The sequence below is a fragment of the Typha latifolia genome, chromosome 8, assembly GCF_019914945.1.
Source record: "Typha latifolia isolate L0001 chromosome 8, TyphaL0001v2, whole genome shotgun sequence".
NCBI classification, from domain to species: Eukaryota; Viridiplantae; Streptophyta; class Magnoliopsida; order Poales; family Typhaceae; genus Typha; species Typha latifolia.
The window spans coordinates 12,468,999-12,489,899 of record NC_133093.1 but is presented as its reverse complement, the minus strand read 5'-3'; the positions used below and the strand labels follow the sequence as shown (position 1 = coordinate 12,489,899).

Here is a 20,901-nt window from a genome sequence, read left to right as displayed (position 1 = left end):
GAGACTATAGACTTAACTTGCTTTGTCTCATTTTCTGCTACTAGCACTGGAATACTGGATGGATCTAATGAAATAGGTACATGTGTTAAGAATCTACAATTAACAGTGTCTTTATCTTTTTTGATATGAATATTCAAAAGGTAAATGATGAGACAAGTTGTAGTTTTAACTTTCAAGGGTTTTGCACCTCACACCCTTGTGTGATTACTTTTCTTTCTCCTATTTAATTTTTCTTCCTCCTAGATAATTGAAAACTAAGATATTTTATACGTTTCATATATCCTCATGATCTGTTTGTTATATCTTCTGTTTGGGTGTTATAGCTTGTATATATTTTTTTTGTATTTTCAGGTCAAATGTCTTCTTCTGATTCATAAAGTTCTTGGATGATCTTTATCTTCATATTTATCTCTTCTATGAAATTTAATATCATCTGATTATACAACAAGAGTCAATGATGATTTAGAAGAGGTGTTTGCTTGGGTTAGGAAGGTAGAAATAAGCGCAGGAGAGTTTTTGCTGATTCTGAACTTGATGTAAAAAAGTATTTATCATCACCTTAAACCCCATAGAAGTTGAGATTGTTCTGAGAGCAAATACCATTGATGGGGATTTGTTTGCAGCTACTGTTACAAATATGTGGTTGGCAATATATTTGAAGAAAAGCCTATTCTTATCAGTTTATCGGATTGTATTAACTTCGTAATCTCATGTTGATGTGTTGTCATTAGCACTTGGAATATCTAGTTGAGGCCCAAGAAAGCGTACATAGGAGCAACTGTTCCCAGATGTTTGATATGACTGGCAACTTACAAACAGAAAGTAATGGTTATCATGCTTCATATTAAAATGTTGATAAAGTTGGTTGTGGAAGTAATGAAATCATGTAAAAATGATCAGGTCTTTTATGTGGAGTTAGAAAGGGATTACTTCATGCCAGTGTTTAAAGTCACGAAATCTTCTTCTTCTTCTTCTTCTTCTTCTTCTTCTTCTTGGTGTTCCAATTGAATGGATTGATCATAAGTCGTTATGGAATGATTTGTAGCAGTTGTAATGGGACTGCGAGGGAGGTAGATATCTCGTATGCATCATTATGATATGATGTGCTGTTCAATTTATCCGAGCATGATGTGCCATACTTGATACTATTAAAATGGCAGAGAAAAATGATATCATTTTGACCAAATTCAGATGCATTTTTCTTCCTATCAGCAAGACGGAATGGAACCACACTAATATAAGTAATAAGTGATCTAGATTTACAAGTGTCAACGTTACACAACATGCGACTACGCGAGTGCCACGTTACTATGTACTACCATATTACTTTCCAGCAAGGTGGTATGAGTATGACCCGAACCCGACTCGACGCGACCCGATTTGGTATCGGATCTCACACCCGCTCGAAAGGACCTTCTCCCTCCTGGGTTTAGGGCTTTACGGCTTTACGGCATCAGTCATCAGTCGGCCATCAGTGGACACAATACAAAGAAGAGAAAGAAGCAAGCACGGGAGGCCGAGGAGAACCTACCGAAGAAATGGGCGAGATGCCTCCGCCTTCCCAAGAAACCCTCACGCCCCACGTCGCTGCTCTCACGAGCAGCTTCGCCGCCGTCCCACCCGCCGCCGTTCCGGCGATCATCGACTGCGTCGTCGCCTCCGCTTCCATCCCCCCTTTGCAACTCTTCTCAGCCCTCCTTCACGCTTTCCCCGAGCCCACCGAGGTTAGATGAATCAATTTCATTACCCTCCGTATCGTTCCGCATTGCTGATTCCTTCTGCCGCAGGCTCTTCAATCTAACTGCGTTGTGTCTCACACCGCCGCGCTCTGTCATCTGATTAACAATGGTAAGATTGAATCCTTGCGCCAAACTTTGGTGATCTGTTGCATTTCTTGAATTTTTTTTTATCCGCTGGTGCTTTTATAGGGTCTTCGCATGAATCCCTGCGGTTGGTTATCTGGAGAGTGTTCGTGCCACTGTTGAAGGCGATGGATTTGGGCCACTCGGAGCTTCTTAATCAGGTAACTTGGGATGTGTTCTTGTGTGTGTTCGGTTCTTATATTCATCAATCTGTTAACCTAGAGATGGTCTCTTGGCAGATCGTCGGTTTGCTATGTAATGCTGTTTCCAAGAATCAATTGTGGGAGGTTGTGGGAGAAACAATTGTCCGGTTCTGCCTGAGGTCAGTGGGCCTTGGTGTGGGTCTGGTTCGGAATGATGAGCTGGCTGTTTACCATTGGAGTAATGAGGAATTCTTTGATCAAAACTTTGATGGGGTGTCATTGGGATCTTTACCTTTGTCAATGGCCTGCCGTGCCTTGACATACTTAACTGATTCTGCATTGAGAAGGAGGGAGAAAATTTCTGTTGATGGTTGCAGCTCTTTGGATATTTTAGTCCAAAACTTGACATGGGACTTGTCCAGGCTGGCACTTGGGATGCTTAGCCAGTCTGCAGAATATCGGTCCTGTGCAGTTAACATGATCCTTCCAGTTGTCCTCAGATCGCTTAATGAGATTTCTCATGTCACAGTTTTTATTTGTGGGTCACAATACACTATCTCCAGGTAAGAGCAGGTTTCTCTGTCTGCATGTAGCAAAATTATTGAATAAGTTGCTTTTATGTTAATTAAGGGAATGCAGTAGCCCATTTGTATAATTGGTTTGGTGCCACAGGTTCTCTTTTTTGAAAGATATATGGGAGTGCTGTACTTCTCTGTTCTCTTTTGGGCATGTAGAGCGACTTGATGCATTCAATTTGCTATCTTTATATTTCTCGTTCCACACAGAAAAATGTGAAAATTTGAGAAAAGGTGATAACTATGACGATTTTGATATAACAAAGGTAAAGGAATTTTGGGAGGAAATTCGCAAAGGATTGGTATGTTTTTTCTACTTAAAAGTCTGTTGCATAATTCTATGCAAATTTCTATTTGTTTGTGAATAAGTGATAACTTGGTTATAGTCTATTTATCTTCCACTCATGTTTTAGGTCGATAAGCATGCTTCAGTAAGAAAGCAAGTTTTATATGTCATGAAAAGATTGCTTAGCGACTATTTCTCTTATACTGGAAGCCGTTGTAATCAATTCGGCTCTGAGGATTCTAAGTTCCCTCTGGATATGAAGAATACTTCAGCCACCACACCAGGATGCACTCCTTCACATTCTGCTATGACAAGAAGAGAACGGTGGGCTGATGAAGAAGCCAAGTCCTTAGGTGTCGGTGATGTATCCCACATAGGCGAATGTTGTTTGAGTAGCCAAGACAGGTGGAAGGTCTTCCTATTACTCTATGAAATGCTTGAAGAATATGGTACACATTTAGTTGAGGCTGCTTGGACTCACCAGGTAAGTTTGTGTATCTTTTTTTCAAACGTTGGACATCTTAGCACATGCTTGTGCATTTCTCTATGTGTTCTTATTTCTGTGACCCTACATGGTTGCTTTAGCTAGCAGTGATATGGCAAAAAGAATCTGATTTATTATCTGTTCTTGTGGTTTTGCATCAGAATTTGAATACTAAATTATGTTTCTATGACTATATATTGGTTATCCTAATCTTTGCTGCATTTCTTTTCTGACCATAGTTGGATTAATTGACTGATTTGCTCCTTTTCAGATAGCCTTTTTGTTTCAGTTCAGACCTCAGAATAATTGTCTGAGTCCTCCAAACTATGGAGGTTATCATATTCAGATGGAAACACCAGAAGGAATTTTAAGCTGGATGACAGTACTGTGGGAGCGTGGCTTTTCTCATGAAAACCCGCAAGGCCAGTGCCATGTCCATCTTTTTATCTGTAAAAAAATCCTGTAGATGTTTCTTTCTGTCATCTGAAAACTGCTGTTATGAATGTTGCAGTGCGGTGCTTAATTATGCAATCTTTTTTAGACATTGCATGGGAAAAAAATGAAAATTGTGCTCAAAGAGTTCCAGAAGAGTTTGTACTTGGTCCTCTAATACGTGGGTTGAATGATGTTGTGCACCACAAGGACTTCGGTTAGTTAGTTTTATCCAGTAGTTGCTGTCATTTTATTAGCCAAGGGAAAAAGCTCCATTTACCAGAAACTTAATTTGTTTGATTATATTGCTAATTGCTCATTGGTTTGATGACCTTTAACAATGTTCCACATTGGCCTATGGACCATATAATTATATGCTTAGTCATGATTTTAGCATCATTTTCTTACTTTGCTGCAGGTGTGAGAGGTGTTTATGATTCAAAAACTATCCAAGGTGCAATGAAGTTCTTTCATAATTTTTCCTATCATATGATGTTCAGGTACTGTACTTTTGTTCGATATTCAATGCTATTTTAGATCTATAACAGTGATGTACATCATGCGTAAATTTTGACTTAATATTGCCGAACAATGTAAATAGTGATATTGTTAAAAAATTTAAGATTTAAAAGTTGATGAAATATCTCTGTGATGTAGTTCTGGTTGCTGTTATATGTATTTTATGAGGCCTTTTGCTTATTAATCTGAGCACAATATACTCGCTTTGAGAAGATGTTAGATATGGGCATGCAAGGGTGCATGTACTGCCTAGTCACTAGTCAACAAAGCATAATAACAATTGCTGTACACCAAATACATGAAGTATAGATCTATATTTTGGTTTTCTTTTTTTTCATTTTTCTTGGGAAGTCATGCTTAATGTGTTAATCTTAGAGAGGGCATTAGAAAGCTGCAAGGACACCTTCTTGCCTTTTGATGAACTATGCACATCACCTTTCATGTATGTTACTGCATGTTCAACAATTATGGTTACATCAGCCACTGCGTGACTTCAGACATGTATTTTTCTGGTGGAAATTGTTCCCGTCAATATCATAAGAAAATCTTTACCAGTTTGCAAAGGAACTTTTATTTTAAAATTTGAAGTTTTATGTATTTTGTGTTTACTTTTAATTAGGCAGATATTATCACTAAGGATGCTTTTATCTGATTACAGTGACCGTCTATTACTGGTTTGGAGTTTAGCATGTGCTGCTAGACAAGAGTCATTTAGCCGAGCTGGATTAATGACTCTTGCCTTTTGTATTGCTTCGTCTGCTTGTCAATCTGATACGCATGAGGGGGCTGATGTACCTTGTAGTACACATGCTTCTTTAGAGGTTAAAAGGACCAAGTATGGCAATACTGTGCTGATCAGTTCCACAGATGTATTGGATGCTTTAGGAATTGTTATTGAGAGAAGTAAACAACACTTCAATCCAAAATATCGTCATAAAGGTTCATATTTCTGGGTAGATAAGGATGGAACTTGATTTAAACTTTAGGACTGCCATTATCACAAAGTGAAATCTAGTTGACTCCTTACTTTCAATGCTTCCAGTTTGTGAGCAGGTCGTTCAAGCTGCAGTGTCCCTGATAAGTGCAACTGATGTCCCGCTTGATTTGCTTTTGCATTTTCTTTCTAAAGTGCCTCGAGAGTTTACTGATCATTCTGGTAAGTGCAACTGATCTCTTCTGAATTACAAATTTCTATCTTATTAACTTTGTCCTGTTAAGTTAGTCATTTGCTTCTTTAACTTGTATTAACTACTTGATGTATGTATCGATCCAACATTACCAGTTTAGTCTCTTGCAGTTCAAAGATTCGTGCTAGTGTATGTTGAGTTGCATCAATACTCTTTTTCTCCATCATTGATGGCCGGCAACACGGAGTTTATTTTACTATACAAAACTTATAATTTGTGTGCCTTCTTCCTCTATCTACATGACTGATGGTTGACTTTTGGAAATTTACTATTTTTTTAGATTTTATTTTTGGTTTCATTCTCTGTGTTGTCATTTTGTTCTCTTAGTGCTGTGACTTGAATCATCTTATCTCATTTCATTTTTGTTTGCTATTTTAAGTTGGAATATAATTGTTTCCTAGGACCATTGAGAGGAATAATGCAACGATGGCTTCGAAAGAACAGGGTGCAATGCTCTGTTGACATCAATTCTCATTTTCTGAATGAGCTTATCACTTTCCCTACAAGCTTCATAAAGCACACCTACTCAGCAAAAGGCTTGCTTACATTTGACGATGAAGACGTGGGTGCATGGGAAGCTGAGGCACAAAGGTGGGCAAGGGCTCTTCTTCTTGTAGTCTCAGAGGAGCAACATTTAGAACCAATATTTATGGTCTGACTTCTTCTCGACTATACTATAGTTCCACTTTCTCTTGACTCTTATTTTGCTAATTGATAACAAGAAGAATCCCTCTATTGCTATCAATATTTTGTCAACATCGTATAGTTATTTTATGACAGATGTAATTCTTTGATCTGTTTCTTGCAGTTCCTCAGTAACAACGTCAGCTGTCTTTCTGAGCAGGACTGTAGTATAGATTGGATTCCTATTAAGTTTATCATTATCATTTCGAGCTTGGTTGAGGAATTTCAAATGGCTTGGAGGAAATCTATCCACTGTATTGAAGTTAGATCCGGGGAAGAACCTCATATGAGAAAGAGATCAGATCACTTCTCTCCTCTTTTATCTTCCCTTTCTGAAAAATTTACAAGATTGTTGTTTACTGTGATGGTGAGCAGATAATCCTAGTTTTCCAATACTACTCAGCAATATCTTCTGCTGGCTAAAGCAATTACAAACATGCTTTAGCTAAAGTAACTTATGTGTTTATTGCAGAAAGAGCTTGTGGCATTTGCTGAATCTGTTTGTCCAGTATTCTTGTCGACACATACGCCAGAAGTTACAGAATTACCCTGTTCTGTCAAAGGAAAGCTCGGAGGCCCTAGTCAGCGACGTTTGCCTGCATCTATGTCTTCTTCCATTTTGCAAGCTGTACTTCCCTTTAATTTTAATGTACTTAAAATCATATAAATAATAGGCTAAATTCAGGTGATTGTTTCACGAGCCTATTGGAGATCAATCATACTTAAAATTAGTATATTACTACCTTTCACTTTAACGACATATTTCTAAACAATCTAAGTTGACGGTAATGGTATGTCATTCTCTTGTCAACAGATTTTGTCGATGAGGACTATTGCTTGTGTCTCGTCATGGTGCACTCATGTTGCAAAAGATGATTTGCTTGATTCTTCATTTGCCTTCCTCTGGGACTTTTCTTGGAAAGTTATCCTATCTCCTAATGGTGATACAGAGGCATGTTTTGTTTGCATATGAGATATTTACTGAGAACTTATCATTTTTGTTTTTAATTTTAACTTTATAGTCAAGTTTTATATTTTAGATTTATTATTGTTTTTAGTTTTTTCAATTTGGTTGTTTTATCCCAGAGCAGATTGGAGCAGAAGTTCGTTTAGCAGCATATGAAGCTCTTGCGTATGTTTTGAGAGCACTATCAGCTGCTTTCGCATCTTCGAATTTTGATCTTATGATGGCATACTCCATGTCAAAACAATTAGATGGAAAGGTTGAACCTTCCTTAGATCTGCTGGCTATTAACTTTCTGGACAACATCAATGATCTCCTTACAAATGGAATTTTGACACGAAGCAGGCGAGCAGTTTTAATGTATTGGAAGGTGAGAATGCCACCTATATTTGGAAAGGATTTAGGAAAATCTTATGCTATAATAGCTTATGAGCATGTTGAATGGAATCTTGTATACTAACAAACCAATTGTGATTCAGTGGCTTTGTCTAGACTCCCTGCTGTCCATTCCTTACAATGTACAAGAGGAAGGAATTCATCTACAGAGTCCTCTTCCCTTATTTTCAGAGTCAACCCTGATAAACATTTTCTTTGATATCATTGACAGGTCATTACTTATGATGTTTTTAAAACTTTTGATATATCTGAATTTTCTGTATACAATGACAAGATGTTGCCAATTTTCAAAGAGACTTTCCTAGCTTTTCAAGTACTTAAATATTTTTTGATAGATGGAAATGGGAGAACTTGCAATATTTAAATGAGCTTTATGGCCTTCCTTATCTGATGTTAACTTTAATTTAAAAACTTGTTTGTGCAGTTTCTTGTACTGATCTAATTTGTCTTTGCAGCCTTGAAAATGCTGGGGAAAATTCTGTTTTGTCCATATTGAGATGTGTGAGGTTGATATTGTCAATGTTATGCTCTGGTAGATTGCGTGAAGTTACTTCCTCACTATCTGGAATTAATTGTCAGGTAATATTCATATCATTTCACAATAGCTACATGAAATCTTCTCTGATAATGTATAACTTCAGAAGGCTGTTACAGTCGATCTGTTGGAAGTATATCTTCGAGTGAAGTTAGATACCTGCATAGACAGAATATAGAAGATAAGGATATATTGATAAAGTGTCCTACTACTCAAGATTCTCATGAAGGGGAAGATGGGAGGACCAGTTGTATGCAATGCATCACCAGCAGGGGTGTGCTAGCATTAACCATTACATTAAGTGCTTCAATATGAGATATAAATCACACTGGGAAAGAGATGAAATCTCCCTTTACCCACATTGTTCCCTCAGTGGAGTAAACTGGTTACACCTAGCTATAAGCCTACAACACCAAACCCTGATTTCCTATTCCTAGCTTAGATATGAATACAGATGGGAAAATACTTGAAATATTCTAGATATCCTTCATCAATCATTTCATTTCTGATTTTCAGTACATCTCTTTACAAGTCTATACAGTTTCTTCAGAAATGTCATGGTCATTTAAAATGTCTGTCTTCTCTGCAGATGATGATGCGGTTAGTGAAGTCTTCATGGATATTACATCTCAGCTGCAATAAACGTAGAGTTGCACCTATTGCTGCACTTCTATCTGCAATTTTGCATCCTTCAGTATTCGGTGATTCTAACATGCATGAAACACATGGAAACGAGCAAGGCCCTTTAAAGTGGGTCAGTTTATTTATAATCTGCTGTTGATTTGTTGTTATTTATTCACTTTCCAAGTTTCATAAGTACTCCTTTAATGGTTCGTGTCCTGTATGTTCTCAGTCGACATTAGATAAGATATAAGCTCTTTGCTTATCTAAATATCTGTTTTGTTGATTCATTTCTACAATTTAAGTTGTCATGAATTGCAGTACAAGCCACCTATGTTATGATGCATTTCTGCATTCTGCAGTTACGCTCTTCAGTCTTCAGCCTTGCATGATATGGTATATAGTGCATTTTCTTTTCTTCTCCGGTTGATTGATTCAGTCAATCTGATAGAAGAGAAAACATAGACTTTGGCAACTTACCAGAATCTTTCCATGCAATTACATCCAAATTATGATTTACTGACTCTCAAGTCTCAACCATAGTAAATTTGCCAGCTTTTGTTTCAGGTGATAATTACTTAGAAAATTTGGCAATCCCTTTCTTCTCGATTGAAATGGTACATTTACTAGCTTTACTTAAGTTCCTACTGCCTTTTGGTGAAGGTATAACATGATAGCATCATAGCAGTTGGTTTGACAGAGATCTGACTTGAAACGAAATTGAGTTTGGAAAATGATCCATTCCAGCTGGTTGCAAATAGTTAGGTCTAGGGGAGTTGTTATTTTGTTGCAGTGTGGTTTGTGGCGGGATTACAGAAATTAATGAGTACTTATTAGTTGAGTTTGGTAGTCTACTTTATAACCTATTTTGAGTTTGTGAGAAAACACACATGCCAAGGATTTGTGGTTGCATATTAGAAACAGTTTCTAGCTGGGGCCTTTGTCACCCTCAATTGGTTACATGGATCACAAGTTTGTAATTAGAAAATGTCAATCTTATAGTCATGTGGCTTGATATCACCTTGGTATGTGAAAGATAGCATGATGATGGTTAATAACTTAGTATCTCTCCCTTGGAAAAGGTGGCTGATGTGTTTCTCTAAGTAGGCTACTGATGTCTGCTGAATAATTTGATGAGGAAATGCAGAAAATTGTCTGATGAGGTACTGTATAACTACTTTTTTTATCCCCATGGATGTTTAAGACAGACTTTTACGCTTGGTTTTTCTCCTATTCTCCCATAGGGCATCATGGAATTCTTATTTCATGTTCACAGAAGCTATTGGTTATGTTGGTGCGACACCACTCTTGTATGGTATAAGAGAACTACACCCATAGCTCTCTAGCTTCTTATTTCATGTTCACAAAAGCTATTGGTTATGTTGGTGCGACACCACTCTTGTATGGTATAAGAGAACTACACCCATAGCTCTCTAGCTTAACGATGGTTTTGACTAGTCTTGCAGGGTTATTTTTATTATTTTTTACTTATTAGGCTATTTTTATCATTTTGCTTTGTCTTGCCTATATTAAGGCTTGTAGTTTTCTCTTTTCAATTAATGAATATTTAGAGAGTTTTAATATATTGAGCGCTTGCTAGTGGATTCCAATGTCGGTAGATTTCGACACCCCGGTTGGTGGATTCTGTAGATTTTATTATTTTTACTATATTTTTTTTCTCAAATCTGTGATCAAAGAGTTTGTTTTGTATCATGTGCTATTTAAATGTTCATTTTTTTTGTGATCTTTTGCTTTCATTGATCTTCTCTCTTTCTTTTGGCCCTGTTAGCTATAAGTTTTCGCTTGCAGAGATATGTGAATCTTATCTGCACTTTCTGCAGTTCATTGAGAAACTTCTTGATGATGGTGCAAAAAGCCCTCGCACTATTCGACTTGCAGCTTTGCATCTAACAGGATTATGGCTGTTATACCCAAAAACAGTGAAATATTACATAAAGGAGCTAAAGCTTTTAGCGTTATATGGCTCTGGTATTCTTTTTCTCTTCTTTATTTGAGCATTACGATTTTGTTTTCATAGTGATAATTCTTCTCTCCTCTTGGATTTATGGTCTTTATGGATTTTGCAACATTTTTTTCTGCAGTGGCTTTTGATGAGGATTTTGAAGCTGAACTGTCTGAAAACCATGAAGCAAGAGCTGAAGTTTCTTTGTTAGCTCAAAGCCCAGATCGTGAGTTCACTGAGGTAAACCAATTTCAACACTTTTGGGGACCTACATAACAGTAATAATCACTTGATGACCCCCTGTTGAGAGTAATGGGCAATGGTGCTTATGAGGATCCACCTTTTTTTGGCTTCATTCTACTATGGGGTTCATCAATCAGGCTGAACGCTTGCGTCATCCTTAGATAGAAGTTAGCTTCTTTTTTTTGCATCAAGTGTCACATGCATCGTTTTGTTTTCATGCTTATAAGAAAGGGCATTGAATGCTACAGAATTTATTATAGGGAGGAGGAAATGTATGAAATTCTCTTGATTTCAAGTAGGGCTGTCAAAATGATTAAGCTGGCTCGAACTTGGCTCGATAAGGCTCGTTTGTAAATGACCTGACCTTGATTTATTGATCAAGCTTTGTTTCCTTAAGCCAGGTTAATGTTCCACTAATCTGGTTTTGACAGCAAATACCTTTTTTTTCCAAAACATGGTTATCCAATACCTACTTCTCCATAAACCTAGTTTAGAGTATCAAATTAAACTAGTTTAACAGTAAGTCAAATTATCATTTTGCCATTGATAAAGATATTACTTTGATCAATTGTTATTTTGATCCTTTTCTTCTCTCTCTTTCCTCACAAGCCTTTTAAGTTTTAATAATATATATCTTTCCTTTATTATAAAAGGTATTTTGGTCAATTGAAATAAAATATCTCCTAAACCTAAATATTCTTGTTTAAGGACCACCTTTTCATGTTAAATAAAAAATAATGATGACACCAGTAATCCGGTTTACAATCAACACTTAATTCCCTAAGCCCTTTTAATATAACTTATTCAAGGTTAATAAATGAAAGTAGGTTAACCAGGTTTTGGAGCTAACCATCATCCAAACACCACCATAACTTGTGGTGTATAACTAATATAAAATATGATTTTTCATTTTGTGTATATCAACTATACATGTAGTAATAGGAGGAATACGAACAAGTTCCGTTTTATTTCAGAATGAATTATTTTGATATATGATGCATTCTATAAGTCATTATATTACATTTGCTCATAATTAACCCTGTCTTAGACAGAAATATCTTGCATGCTATAGGACATGTACAACCTAGCCACGCTTTATGTGTTAGGGTTTTGGACAGCTCGGAACTGATGTGTCTATATTATGGTGGATCCTGAGTGACTATTGGAAGAAAGCCATGAGCAAGAATAATTGCATAATACCAGGACCTATTCCAACTAATTATATATGTAATCATAAGCACTGTTACATATCCTTCTTGAGTATTTCCTCTTACCGGAACTCTTGTTTCATTCTTTGTAGCTTATGGCCTTTAAAATTCTTTCTACCATTATTGTGTTGTTACTTTTCTTGTGGACCTTTCATTTTTCTTAACATTCATATTACTACAGTTCATGTTCTACTATTTTCAGGTGTTCATCAATACAGAGCTGTATGCTCGTGTATCTGTTGCTGTTCTTTTTCACCAACTGGCAAATTTAGTGAAAGGGGAGGGAGAATTAAAAGGTGAAGATTCTTTGGCTGTTCGTCATTGTGGGAAACGTTTTCTACTAGAACTCCTTAATTCAGCGGTATGGGCTCATCAGATTGTTAATATATTTGAAATTCAGATCTAAATGTTGTAGTATTTTTCTCAAATCACATAGCTGCTTAGTTGTGAGTAGTACTTGATTTATTAAGATTACTAAGCTAAGTAGGTGCCTTGCTGTATTATTTATATCTGAAGTATTATAAACATCTGATAGGGTACATAAATTATGTTCCATTTGTATTTTGCGTTTTTTGGAAGTTCTGTATTCTTCCTGCTTTGGCATGATTGCATATGGGGCTTATAAATTAAAAAGATGTAGACATGCTACTGAAGCTTCATCTAAACCAATACTAGAAATGAATCTATTGTTCCAATTTTCAACTAATGAGTAAATAAAGTATAGATTACAACTACATAAAGTTGTAAGTCTTAATTATGCTAAGTAGGTGTCTTTCTTTCTTATAATATTTTTAGTACTATAAAAATCTTATAACCTAGCTAAATACGAGCTACATATATTTATATTTTGGACTTCTTGAGATACACTGATGCTTTCTTTACTCTTGATTACATATGGAACTTACTAACAAGTAATTAATTCAGAAGGATTTTGACAGGCTACTCAAGGCTTTTTGTGCCATTGGCATGAGGAATGCCGGTTAGCCATCGGCACTGTACACCACAATGCCAAATAATATTAACCAGGTGTGGAGTTGGTCAACATGGCACCTGCATAGAACACAGTTCAACATGTGTTGGAGGTGGAGTATCAAGATACTCCCCTGTACCCATGCTGATGAAACACCGTTGTGGTATGTGCTGACCCTACTAATTGGCATTCCGGGCACAATAATCTATGAAGCTATTATAGTTTCATCGAAGTTAATATTACATTTGAGTCTATTCTATCCAAGTGACAAGTACACACTGTACGATAGTACTTTGTTAAATTGTAATCTTTACGAAGGCAAGCTGGTTTCTTGCCCTTCTATTATATTGAAGAGACTAGAACATCTTATAGCTTGGTCATTTTCAGGCTTTCTGTGTATTTTGCACTTTATCACCTGGATGCTTCCAAACTAGGTTTATCACAAATGGGGCTTACCGGTCCTGTGAATTGCAGTGAGGACATTGCTAACTCGCTATGCAAATTTAGCTGCTTACCTTACCAATCAACTGCTTTTATGTACTTGCTTACCAGTTATATGTTTATGACATTTAATCTGAAAATCATTCTAGGAGAAAAAAAATCTTATGTAATGGAGTTAGATGGATTAAACCATGGCTGATCCTCCTTGATGTCTATTGGTGTTAATGTTTATGACAGCATGTGAAAATGGAAGGAACCAGGACATCATCTAATATAGTCAAAACTGTAAAGTGTGCTTCCTAATCTTCACGCCTTCTAGTATTCAATTAAATTTCATTTGCATTCCTAGGAAATTTAACAAAGTAAAACAATGTATGGTGCTTTAATTGAATTTTCTTAATTATTTCTCATGATGTCTGCGATCACTTATCTGAATTATGCCATAAGTAAACTGACCTTTGGCGTCTACTATTTACTTGTTTTTCTGATTATTATAGGTCAATGATAAAGATCTTGCTAAGGAACTATACAAAAAATATAGCAGTGTGAGTATCTTCTTTAACTCAGTTTCTTCCTTTCTGGTTGAAATTAAACTAAGAAACTCTGTAACTAATAGGTTCTATAATATTTGCTAAAGCAAACTCTTTTATCAGGTCCATAGGCGTAAAGTTCGTGCTTGGCAAATGATATGTGTGCTATCTCACTTTGTTGAGGAGGATATACTCAAAGAAGTTACTTGCAATTTGCATGTGTGTCTTTATGTAAGTATATGTCTATTTTCCTTTTAATTTAGAAATAATCTGAAATCTTATTTTCTCCTTTCCTAATCCTTCATCAATATCTTTTGCTAACCATTGCACGTAAGATGCCTAGTTTATGAACAATGTATTGTACTAGTCAGGGACTTAATGGTATTCATAAAAATCACTTTACAGTTGCGAAATGATACGTATGCTTTCTTGTTAATGTGTAAGCACCATATTGAGTGTTTAGAGAACTGTCTTTTGAGATTCTAACAGGTAAAGATTCTAAAAAAGTCAAAATTGCATTGTCTATATTGCTGTATCTCATGCATCATGTGAAGAAAAAGAGTTAAGATAAAGATGTACATTCTGCTTTTGGTCCTTGCTGGTACTACTCTTTTCTGTTGCTGGTGGTATTACTTTGACAATTGCTATCTTTCTCCTATTATGCAGAGGAACAATTTACCAGCTGTACGACAGTATCTGGAAACATTTGCTATACAGATTTACTTGAAATTTCCAACACTGGTGAGAAGTGTTTCTGCTCTCTATCTGTCATCTTAATTCAGTAATTTGTTTAAGTTAAATCATCTTATCTTTCTCTTTTTCATCTCACAATTCTCAATCAATGCATTCTTTTAACTTTTAGTGGGACTATGACCTATACGTTCATTAAATAGGATCCAAATTTTAACCTTTTTAAATGACCCTTATTTTGGTTTGCTTCCTTTTTCATTTAGTGAGGAGCTTAGTTTCTTGGTACCAATAATTTCTTCTTATTGATTGTTATATATCCTTGCCTTTGTGACTTCTTTTCTTAAAGGCAAAAACCTTTGCCCTTTTCTCCATAAAGAATCAATTGTGCATGTCAGTTTATCTTATTTGTTTGTTATTGTGCTAGTTTCAGGTAGGGAACCCAATCTTATTTCATGTAGTTATTTTACAATGGATGATCCAAAGCAATCTGTAGCCAATGACCTTAGATTTCTCTTTTCTCTTTTGTTTTGCATCCTCATTCTCTTTGTTCTTATATTCAAGATTCAAAATCACATAAAACTTGTATGATTTTGACAGATGGAATACTTCTGTTGTACCTCTTGCATAAAAGAAGAAACATTGGCTATAAAGTTAAACAACATCTGAATACTTTAAGCTTTGTTTGGTTTGAGACTAAGCCCCGAACTTGGTTAGTCTTATTTCTTAGTCTTAATTTTTTAGAGAGTAAACTTAATTAAATATGAAAAAATAAAAAGATATTTAATTACTAAAACAGTTTAGGGGTCCATGAACCAGTTCAGGGGGTCTCTAAACTCAAAGCAAACAACACCTTACATCTTTGTAAACTGTTGCAGGCTGAAGAGCAGCTAATTCCTATTTTCCACAATTATGGCATGCGATCACAGGTAAATGCTTGGCTGTATGACCGACTTACCATTTGTGTATATTAATTAAATGCAATTTCATTGTATGCAGGCACTTTCTTCTTATGTGTTTATAGCAGCAAATGTAATCCTACACTCAAATGAAGTGCCTGTTCAGATAAGACATTTGAACGAGCTACTTCCTCCAATAGTTCCATTCTTAACCTCACATCACCACAGTTTACGTGGTTTCACCCAGGTACAGATTTAGTTTTCAAGTGGTAAGTTCAAAGTTTTTTGAACTATTCTATCCAGTGTTCCTTTAAGATCTCAACCATTAATGTTACAGTTACTTGTTCATTGTGTCCTATCCAAATTGCGTCCTGCCTTGAAACTTCATACTTCAGAAGTTGCTCCCTTAGAGAGGAAGTGCTTTGAAGATTTGAGGACATATTTGACAGAAAATACTGACTGTGCGAGGTATTGTCTAATTTCGCATTGAGAACTTGCTTCTTTTTCATTGTAGACACTTGTTCTCTTGACATGACCTTGAGTCCGTGGGAGGTTTTCTGCAGTCCATGTTATGATGACCTTATTTGCCTGTACTGGCTTATAAGATGAGAAGAGCAGTTGTTAGGCCTACTTAAACAAATTTTCTTATTAAATGTTCTGTTTGTATTTAGCTGACTAGGTAGAGGAGGTCATAATACCATTATTCTATTATGTACCAAGGATTTAAGTGCCTCCAACACTGTGCATGTCATTGGACCGTCTGAAAGGTATGTGTCATTGGCTCGGCACTGTGTTGACACTGACATGAAGGGTTGTCCCCACAGCACTTCCTTGTTGGAGAAGGAAGGAGTGCAGGAAGATTGAGAAGGAATAGCAGGAGATAACAGGCAGGAGCAGGAGCTTCAGAGGCAGTGATGAGGAGGAGGACAAGCAGACAGTATTTTAGGGTTTATAAATAATCATGACAGGACAAGGGCATCCATTGAAGGACAATGCGATCTCATTTTACTACCGTGATAACTGCCACAATTACTAAACTGATTGGTGTATTCTCTCAAATTGCAATAAATAGTCAACATGTTTAGTAGTTTTTCCTGATTCTCTCTTTTTCGTCTGTATAGAATCTTAGATTACTTTAAGCAGTTTTTGGCATGTATCATTTCTCATACTGATGAATAATCAACTTTTCACCTTTGTACTTTGCCTTCTGGATCACAGATCTGTAAATTTGGACATTATCACTTTATAGGGAAATACCTCATGCCTCATTTCTTTTCAGGCTAAGGGCATCCATGGAAGGTTTTCTGGATTTTTTTGATCCCAATACATCTTCAACTCCTGTAGGAGTATTTAGTGCTCGTGTTGAGGTTGAAAATACTAATTTTCTTTGATGCTTTCTCTAATAAAAATTTTGAATTATAATATTGTTACTCTCTCAACATTTGCGCATTCTTATGACATGAATTATGTTCACTCTGTCTGTAAATAGATGGATTAACAATCTTAACTCTTTCCATGCAGGGATCTGACTTTGAATGTGTTCCGGTTTCCCTTATGGAGCAAGTGATTGAGTTCTTAAATGTAAGCTATGACTTAGTGTATCTTTTCTTCTTATTGCTGCTATCTCAAACTTTGGCAATTCCAGGATGTGAGGGATGAGTTAAGATGTTCTGTAGCAAGGGATGCCATGGCCATTAAAAGTGAAAATCTAGCAGTTCCAGATGAAGACAAACACGATTCAACTGATGCCAATACAGTTGAGTCATTACAAATTTCTAAAGATAACTCTCTAGATTTTCAGAAGAAAATTACACTGCATAAGGACCGAAAACAACCCATGGACAATGATGCTGACAGCATTCTAAGCTGTACTGATTTCTCTAGATTGCTTTTAGGTAAGTATGTTCACAACATAGATGTTTTCTGCTTCCTGAAGCATTATCCTGCTTTCAGTTCTTTCCTTACCATAGGCAGCTAAAATTTCTAAGTTCATTTCACTTATAGTATTATCTATGGTCCTAGTTGTAAATTATGTTTTTCATGAGCAATACTGGCAGTGCCTGATTCTGGTCAAGCAGCTTCGTCCTATCTTCTTTTTGTTGCTTCACTCTTTTCAAATCCCAGACATGTACAGTTAATGAATCACCTAGTGTTGTTGAACTTCCTCGTTTGTTGCAAATATGGAACTTCATAAATAAAAATTACTTATTAAATACACTATCCTATTTGTAGACATAACAAGCAACGTGCTCTGTAATATCTAGATGGAGAATCAGTATCTTCCAGTATAGTTCAGCTGATGTCAAGCGCACACACTATGTTTTGCGCAAGAGCCATTCTATGCAACCATCAGGGAACTGTCAGCTTTATAGACCATGTTCTAGTACAACTATAAAAGATGGGAGGTCTTGCAACTCATAAATTTTTTGGTGTTTTTTGGCATATATACTTCTCCAAAGTTCCGTATTTCCATAGAAACCTTCTAATTTCGTATTTGCATGTATATCTTTTAAAACCCATTGTGTTTTCATGAATGCCCTTCAAGTTAATTTTTAACTGTTGGAAGTTAAAAAGGTGAAAATATATGGATAAACTTAAATAAAAGGAATGTATGCAAATAATAATCCTAATAATTTAACTTTTTTGTGAGTTTTCTGTCTTTTTACAGTTGACTTGACGGAATTTTAATGGTTAGTTGTGTTTCAAGGTATCTATGTAAAAAACTAAAAATAATGACTTTAAGGGTTATCTGTGCAAAAACCAAGTATTTTTTAGGGATATATATGTGTGTGTGTGTGTGTGTGTGTGGCTGCGCTGTAGCCTTCTAGGCATCCCATGTGAAGTTCAAAGGGTTGATAATTGATTTCCATGAATGGTCTGCCAATATTCACTAATACACTTAAAGACTCAATCCATTTGGAGGATAGTAGCTGGGATCTAAAAGAGCCTAATGAATATTCCCCTGTAAGATTGTGTTGCATTTCCAATTTTTTTAAATGGATGAATTTATTTTATAACATGAATATTCTGCATTACCTATTTATGGCTTAATGGTTTGCTGTTTGTGGGATACCATGAATAACACATTCCCTGACTTATGCAGTTATGTCTACAATACTTTGTCTTAACTTTGGATTCTTCATGCTATTACCAGAAATGGAAAAGGAAGATCAGCTTTTGAACTCAGTCTTGCAATTAAGAAGTCAAGCTGTAGAGAGGATAAAGCAAAGCCAACAACAGCTTATCCTTGTCGCTTCATTGCTTGATCGTATACCTAATCTTGCTGGATTAGCACGAACTTGCGAGGTTATTCATTACAATGACAACTCACTGTCTTAAGATTCCATCAATATATCCTTATCGATTCTGATGAACTGATTTTATCAGGTTTTTAAAGCATCCGGTTTAGCCATTTCTGATGCAAGCATTCTTCACGACAAACAATTCCAACTCATCAGGTAACTTGAACTATGGTGGCCTGCACATGCCTGTTCTATCTTTATATGTTTTGGATATGAGCAGGAGCCTTTGTCATTTAGAATGTCAATTTTATTGCATTAAATGAGGCGATATTATTCTTTCCTACTTTTTTTTTCCTTTGAGATGTGTTGGTAATTTTGAAGATTAAAAGTATAATCTTAAGGTTTATATTTCTATGTTTTCTCAAGATTCATGTCCGAATGGTCATTTTGTATACATTTTAAAGCTGCCATAAAAATCTTCGTCATGACTCACTTGTGTGCTATACTGCTATCTAGTTATCTATGAACCTGTCACTTCAGAAACTAGTATTACTAGTTGGTATTCATAATTAAAAAATTGCAATTGATGAAAACAACTGTAGAACTTTGCAATGATGTCAACAAGACATTGACAACTCCCTATTAAGATTATCTTTTACTCTTTTTTTCCCATTTATATGTGAAAGGCAAATGTTTGCATAGTTGTGTTACTAACAGTTCTTTCTCCTATGCAGTGTGACTGCTGAAAAATGGATACCCATCATAGAGGTTCCAGTCAATAGCGTTAAAGTTTTCTTAGAGAAGAAGAGGCATGAGGGTTACTCCATCATAGGTCTGGAGCAGACTGCAAATAGCACATCCCTTGACCAGTACAAATTTCCACATAAAACGGTTTGTAACAATTAATTGTGTGCCCATTTCTGTATTGATTTGTGAAACAAAGTAAAACCCTTTGATCTTTACATAGACTTTTTCTTTCTTTTACAAGGTTCTGGTCCTGGGGAAGGAGAAGGAGGGCATTCCTGTAGATATCATTCATGTCCTGGATGCTTGTGTAGAGATTCCTCAACTGGGGATTATAAGGTCGCTAAATGTTCATGTAAGTGGTGCCATCGCACTGTGGGAGTATACTCGGCAGCAAAGATGCAGGCAACCATGATCTATACTCGATTAAACCTCAGACTGACTTTGGATAGGAACAAACTGGTAGTTGAAAGAACGTTGGAGTTACTATTAAAGAGTAAAAGAAAGGGAACAAAGAAGTGTTCCTAGTATGATTCAATCAGTCTGCAATCTTTAACGTGCTGATGAATTTGGGCAGCTATGTGATATCCTATCGACTTGTGTCTTATGTCTTGTTATCAATTAGAGAAGTATGTTTGGTCCCAATGTATCACAATCCAATTAAAGGTGAATGCTGAAATTTTTGAGTAATAACAGGCCACTAGAAACAATGAACTGCAGCTGAATATTACCATTAAAATGTAATTCTTTTCAGATAGAAATCTGAAGTTGAGACAGGAGACCAATGTTTTCCATGTCACATGCTATTTGGCGTAATTTGATTAGTTCACTGGTACCTTCTTGTGGCATAATATTGCTTTCAATAATTCCAGTGAATTCACAGGAATTTCGTTTATAAATGGGTAATCTATAGACTGGAAAATGTAGATGGGCACCCTACACAAAAGAACATAAAAATAAAAAATAAAATAAAATAAATCATATCCTTACTTTTTGACCATGAACTATCTATTATAAATCGTTCGTCTTATGCGTTATGCCCTTGGTATGGGCTTTTGTAATTTAATTATTTTTAATAATTTTATGTAGTATATAAAACTGTGCATATAATTTTTATAGTGATTACATATTTTGTTATAATAAATAATGTATAACTTATATATACGATGTACTTTACCGTATATTATCGTAAATTGGAAAAATTAAATAATTAAATTACAAAAGCCTCCTATCCGATAGGGCGATACGGTATATTTAAAATAGGAGAATTAATTTGCAAGTTAATT

The 20,901-nt window shown here is 35.8% G+C and overlaps 1 protein-coding gene across 5 annotated transcripts; it reads left to right on the top strand.

The window, feature by feature from the left end:
* Positions 1-1,367: 1,367 nt before the first annotated feature.
* Positions 1,368-20,409, top strand: LOC140793663 (uncharacterized). Of its 5 annotated transcripts, XM_073145305.1 has the most exons (35): positions 1,400-1,724; positions 1,788-1,848; positions 1,929-2,023; positions 2,102-2,568; positions 2,678-2,882; positions 2,994-3,350; positions 3,622-3,772; positions 3,862-3,999; positions 4,201-4,282; positions 4,960-5,240; positions 5,344-5,457; positions 5,890-6,140; positions 6,297-6,539; positions 6,645-6,800; positions 6,987-7,124; positions 7,264-7,506; positions 7,616-7,743; positions 7,988-8,111; positions 8,657-8,821; positions 10,530-10,677; positions 10,791-10,891; positions 12,305-12,463; positions 14,011-14,058; positions 14,167-14,274; positions 14,710-14,784; positions 15,609-15,659; positions 15,730-15,876; positions 15,967-16,097; positions 16,909-16,996; positions 17,151-17,210; positions 17,275-17,524; positions 18,784-18,935; positions 19,017-19,087; positions 19,606-19,762; positions 19,860-20,409. In XM_073145305.1, the coding sequence occupies exons 1-35, from the start codon at positions 1,539-1,541 to the stop codon at positions 20,028-20,030; spliced, it is 5,502 nt and encodes a 1,833-aa protein (XP_073001406.1). In that variant the 5' UTR covers positions 1,400-1,538; the 3' UTR covers positions 20,031-20,409. The 5 variants fall into 5 exon arrangements, 2 of the variants coding, with proteins under 2 accessions (XP_073001407.1, XP_073001406.1); XR_012110002.1 differs by lacking the exon at positions 16,909-16,996 and having other exon boundaries at positions 1,368-1,724; positions 16,025-16,097; XR_012110001.1 differs by lacking the exon at positions 16,909-16,996 and having other exon boundaries at positions 1,371-1,724.
* Positions 20,410-20,901: the final 492 nt, after the last annotated feature.

Bases quoted from the DNA above. Each gene is read 5' to 3' on its own strand.
- LOC140793663 (XM_073145305.1), top strand. From the start codon at position 1,539: ATGGGCGAGATGCCTCCGCCTTCCCAAGAAACCCTCACGCCCCACGTC. The intron at 1,849-1,928 runs GTAAGATTGAAT...GTGCTTTTATAG, and splicing joins CTGTCATCTGATTAACAATG to GGTCTTCGCATGAATCCCTG. The intron at 17,211-17,274 runs GTAAGCTATGAC...TGGCAATTCCAG, and splicing joins AAGTGATTGAGTTCTTAAAT to GATGTGAGGGATGAGTTAAG.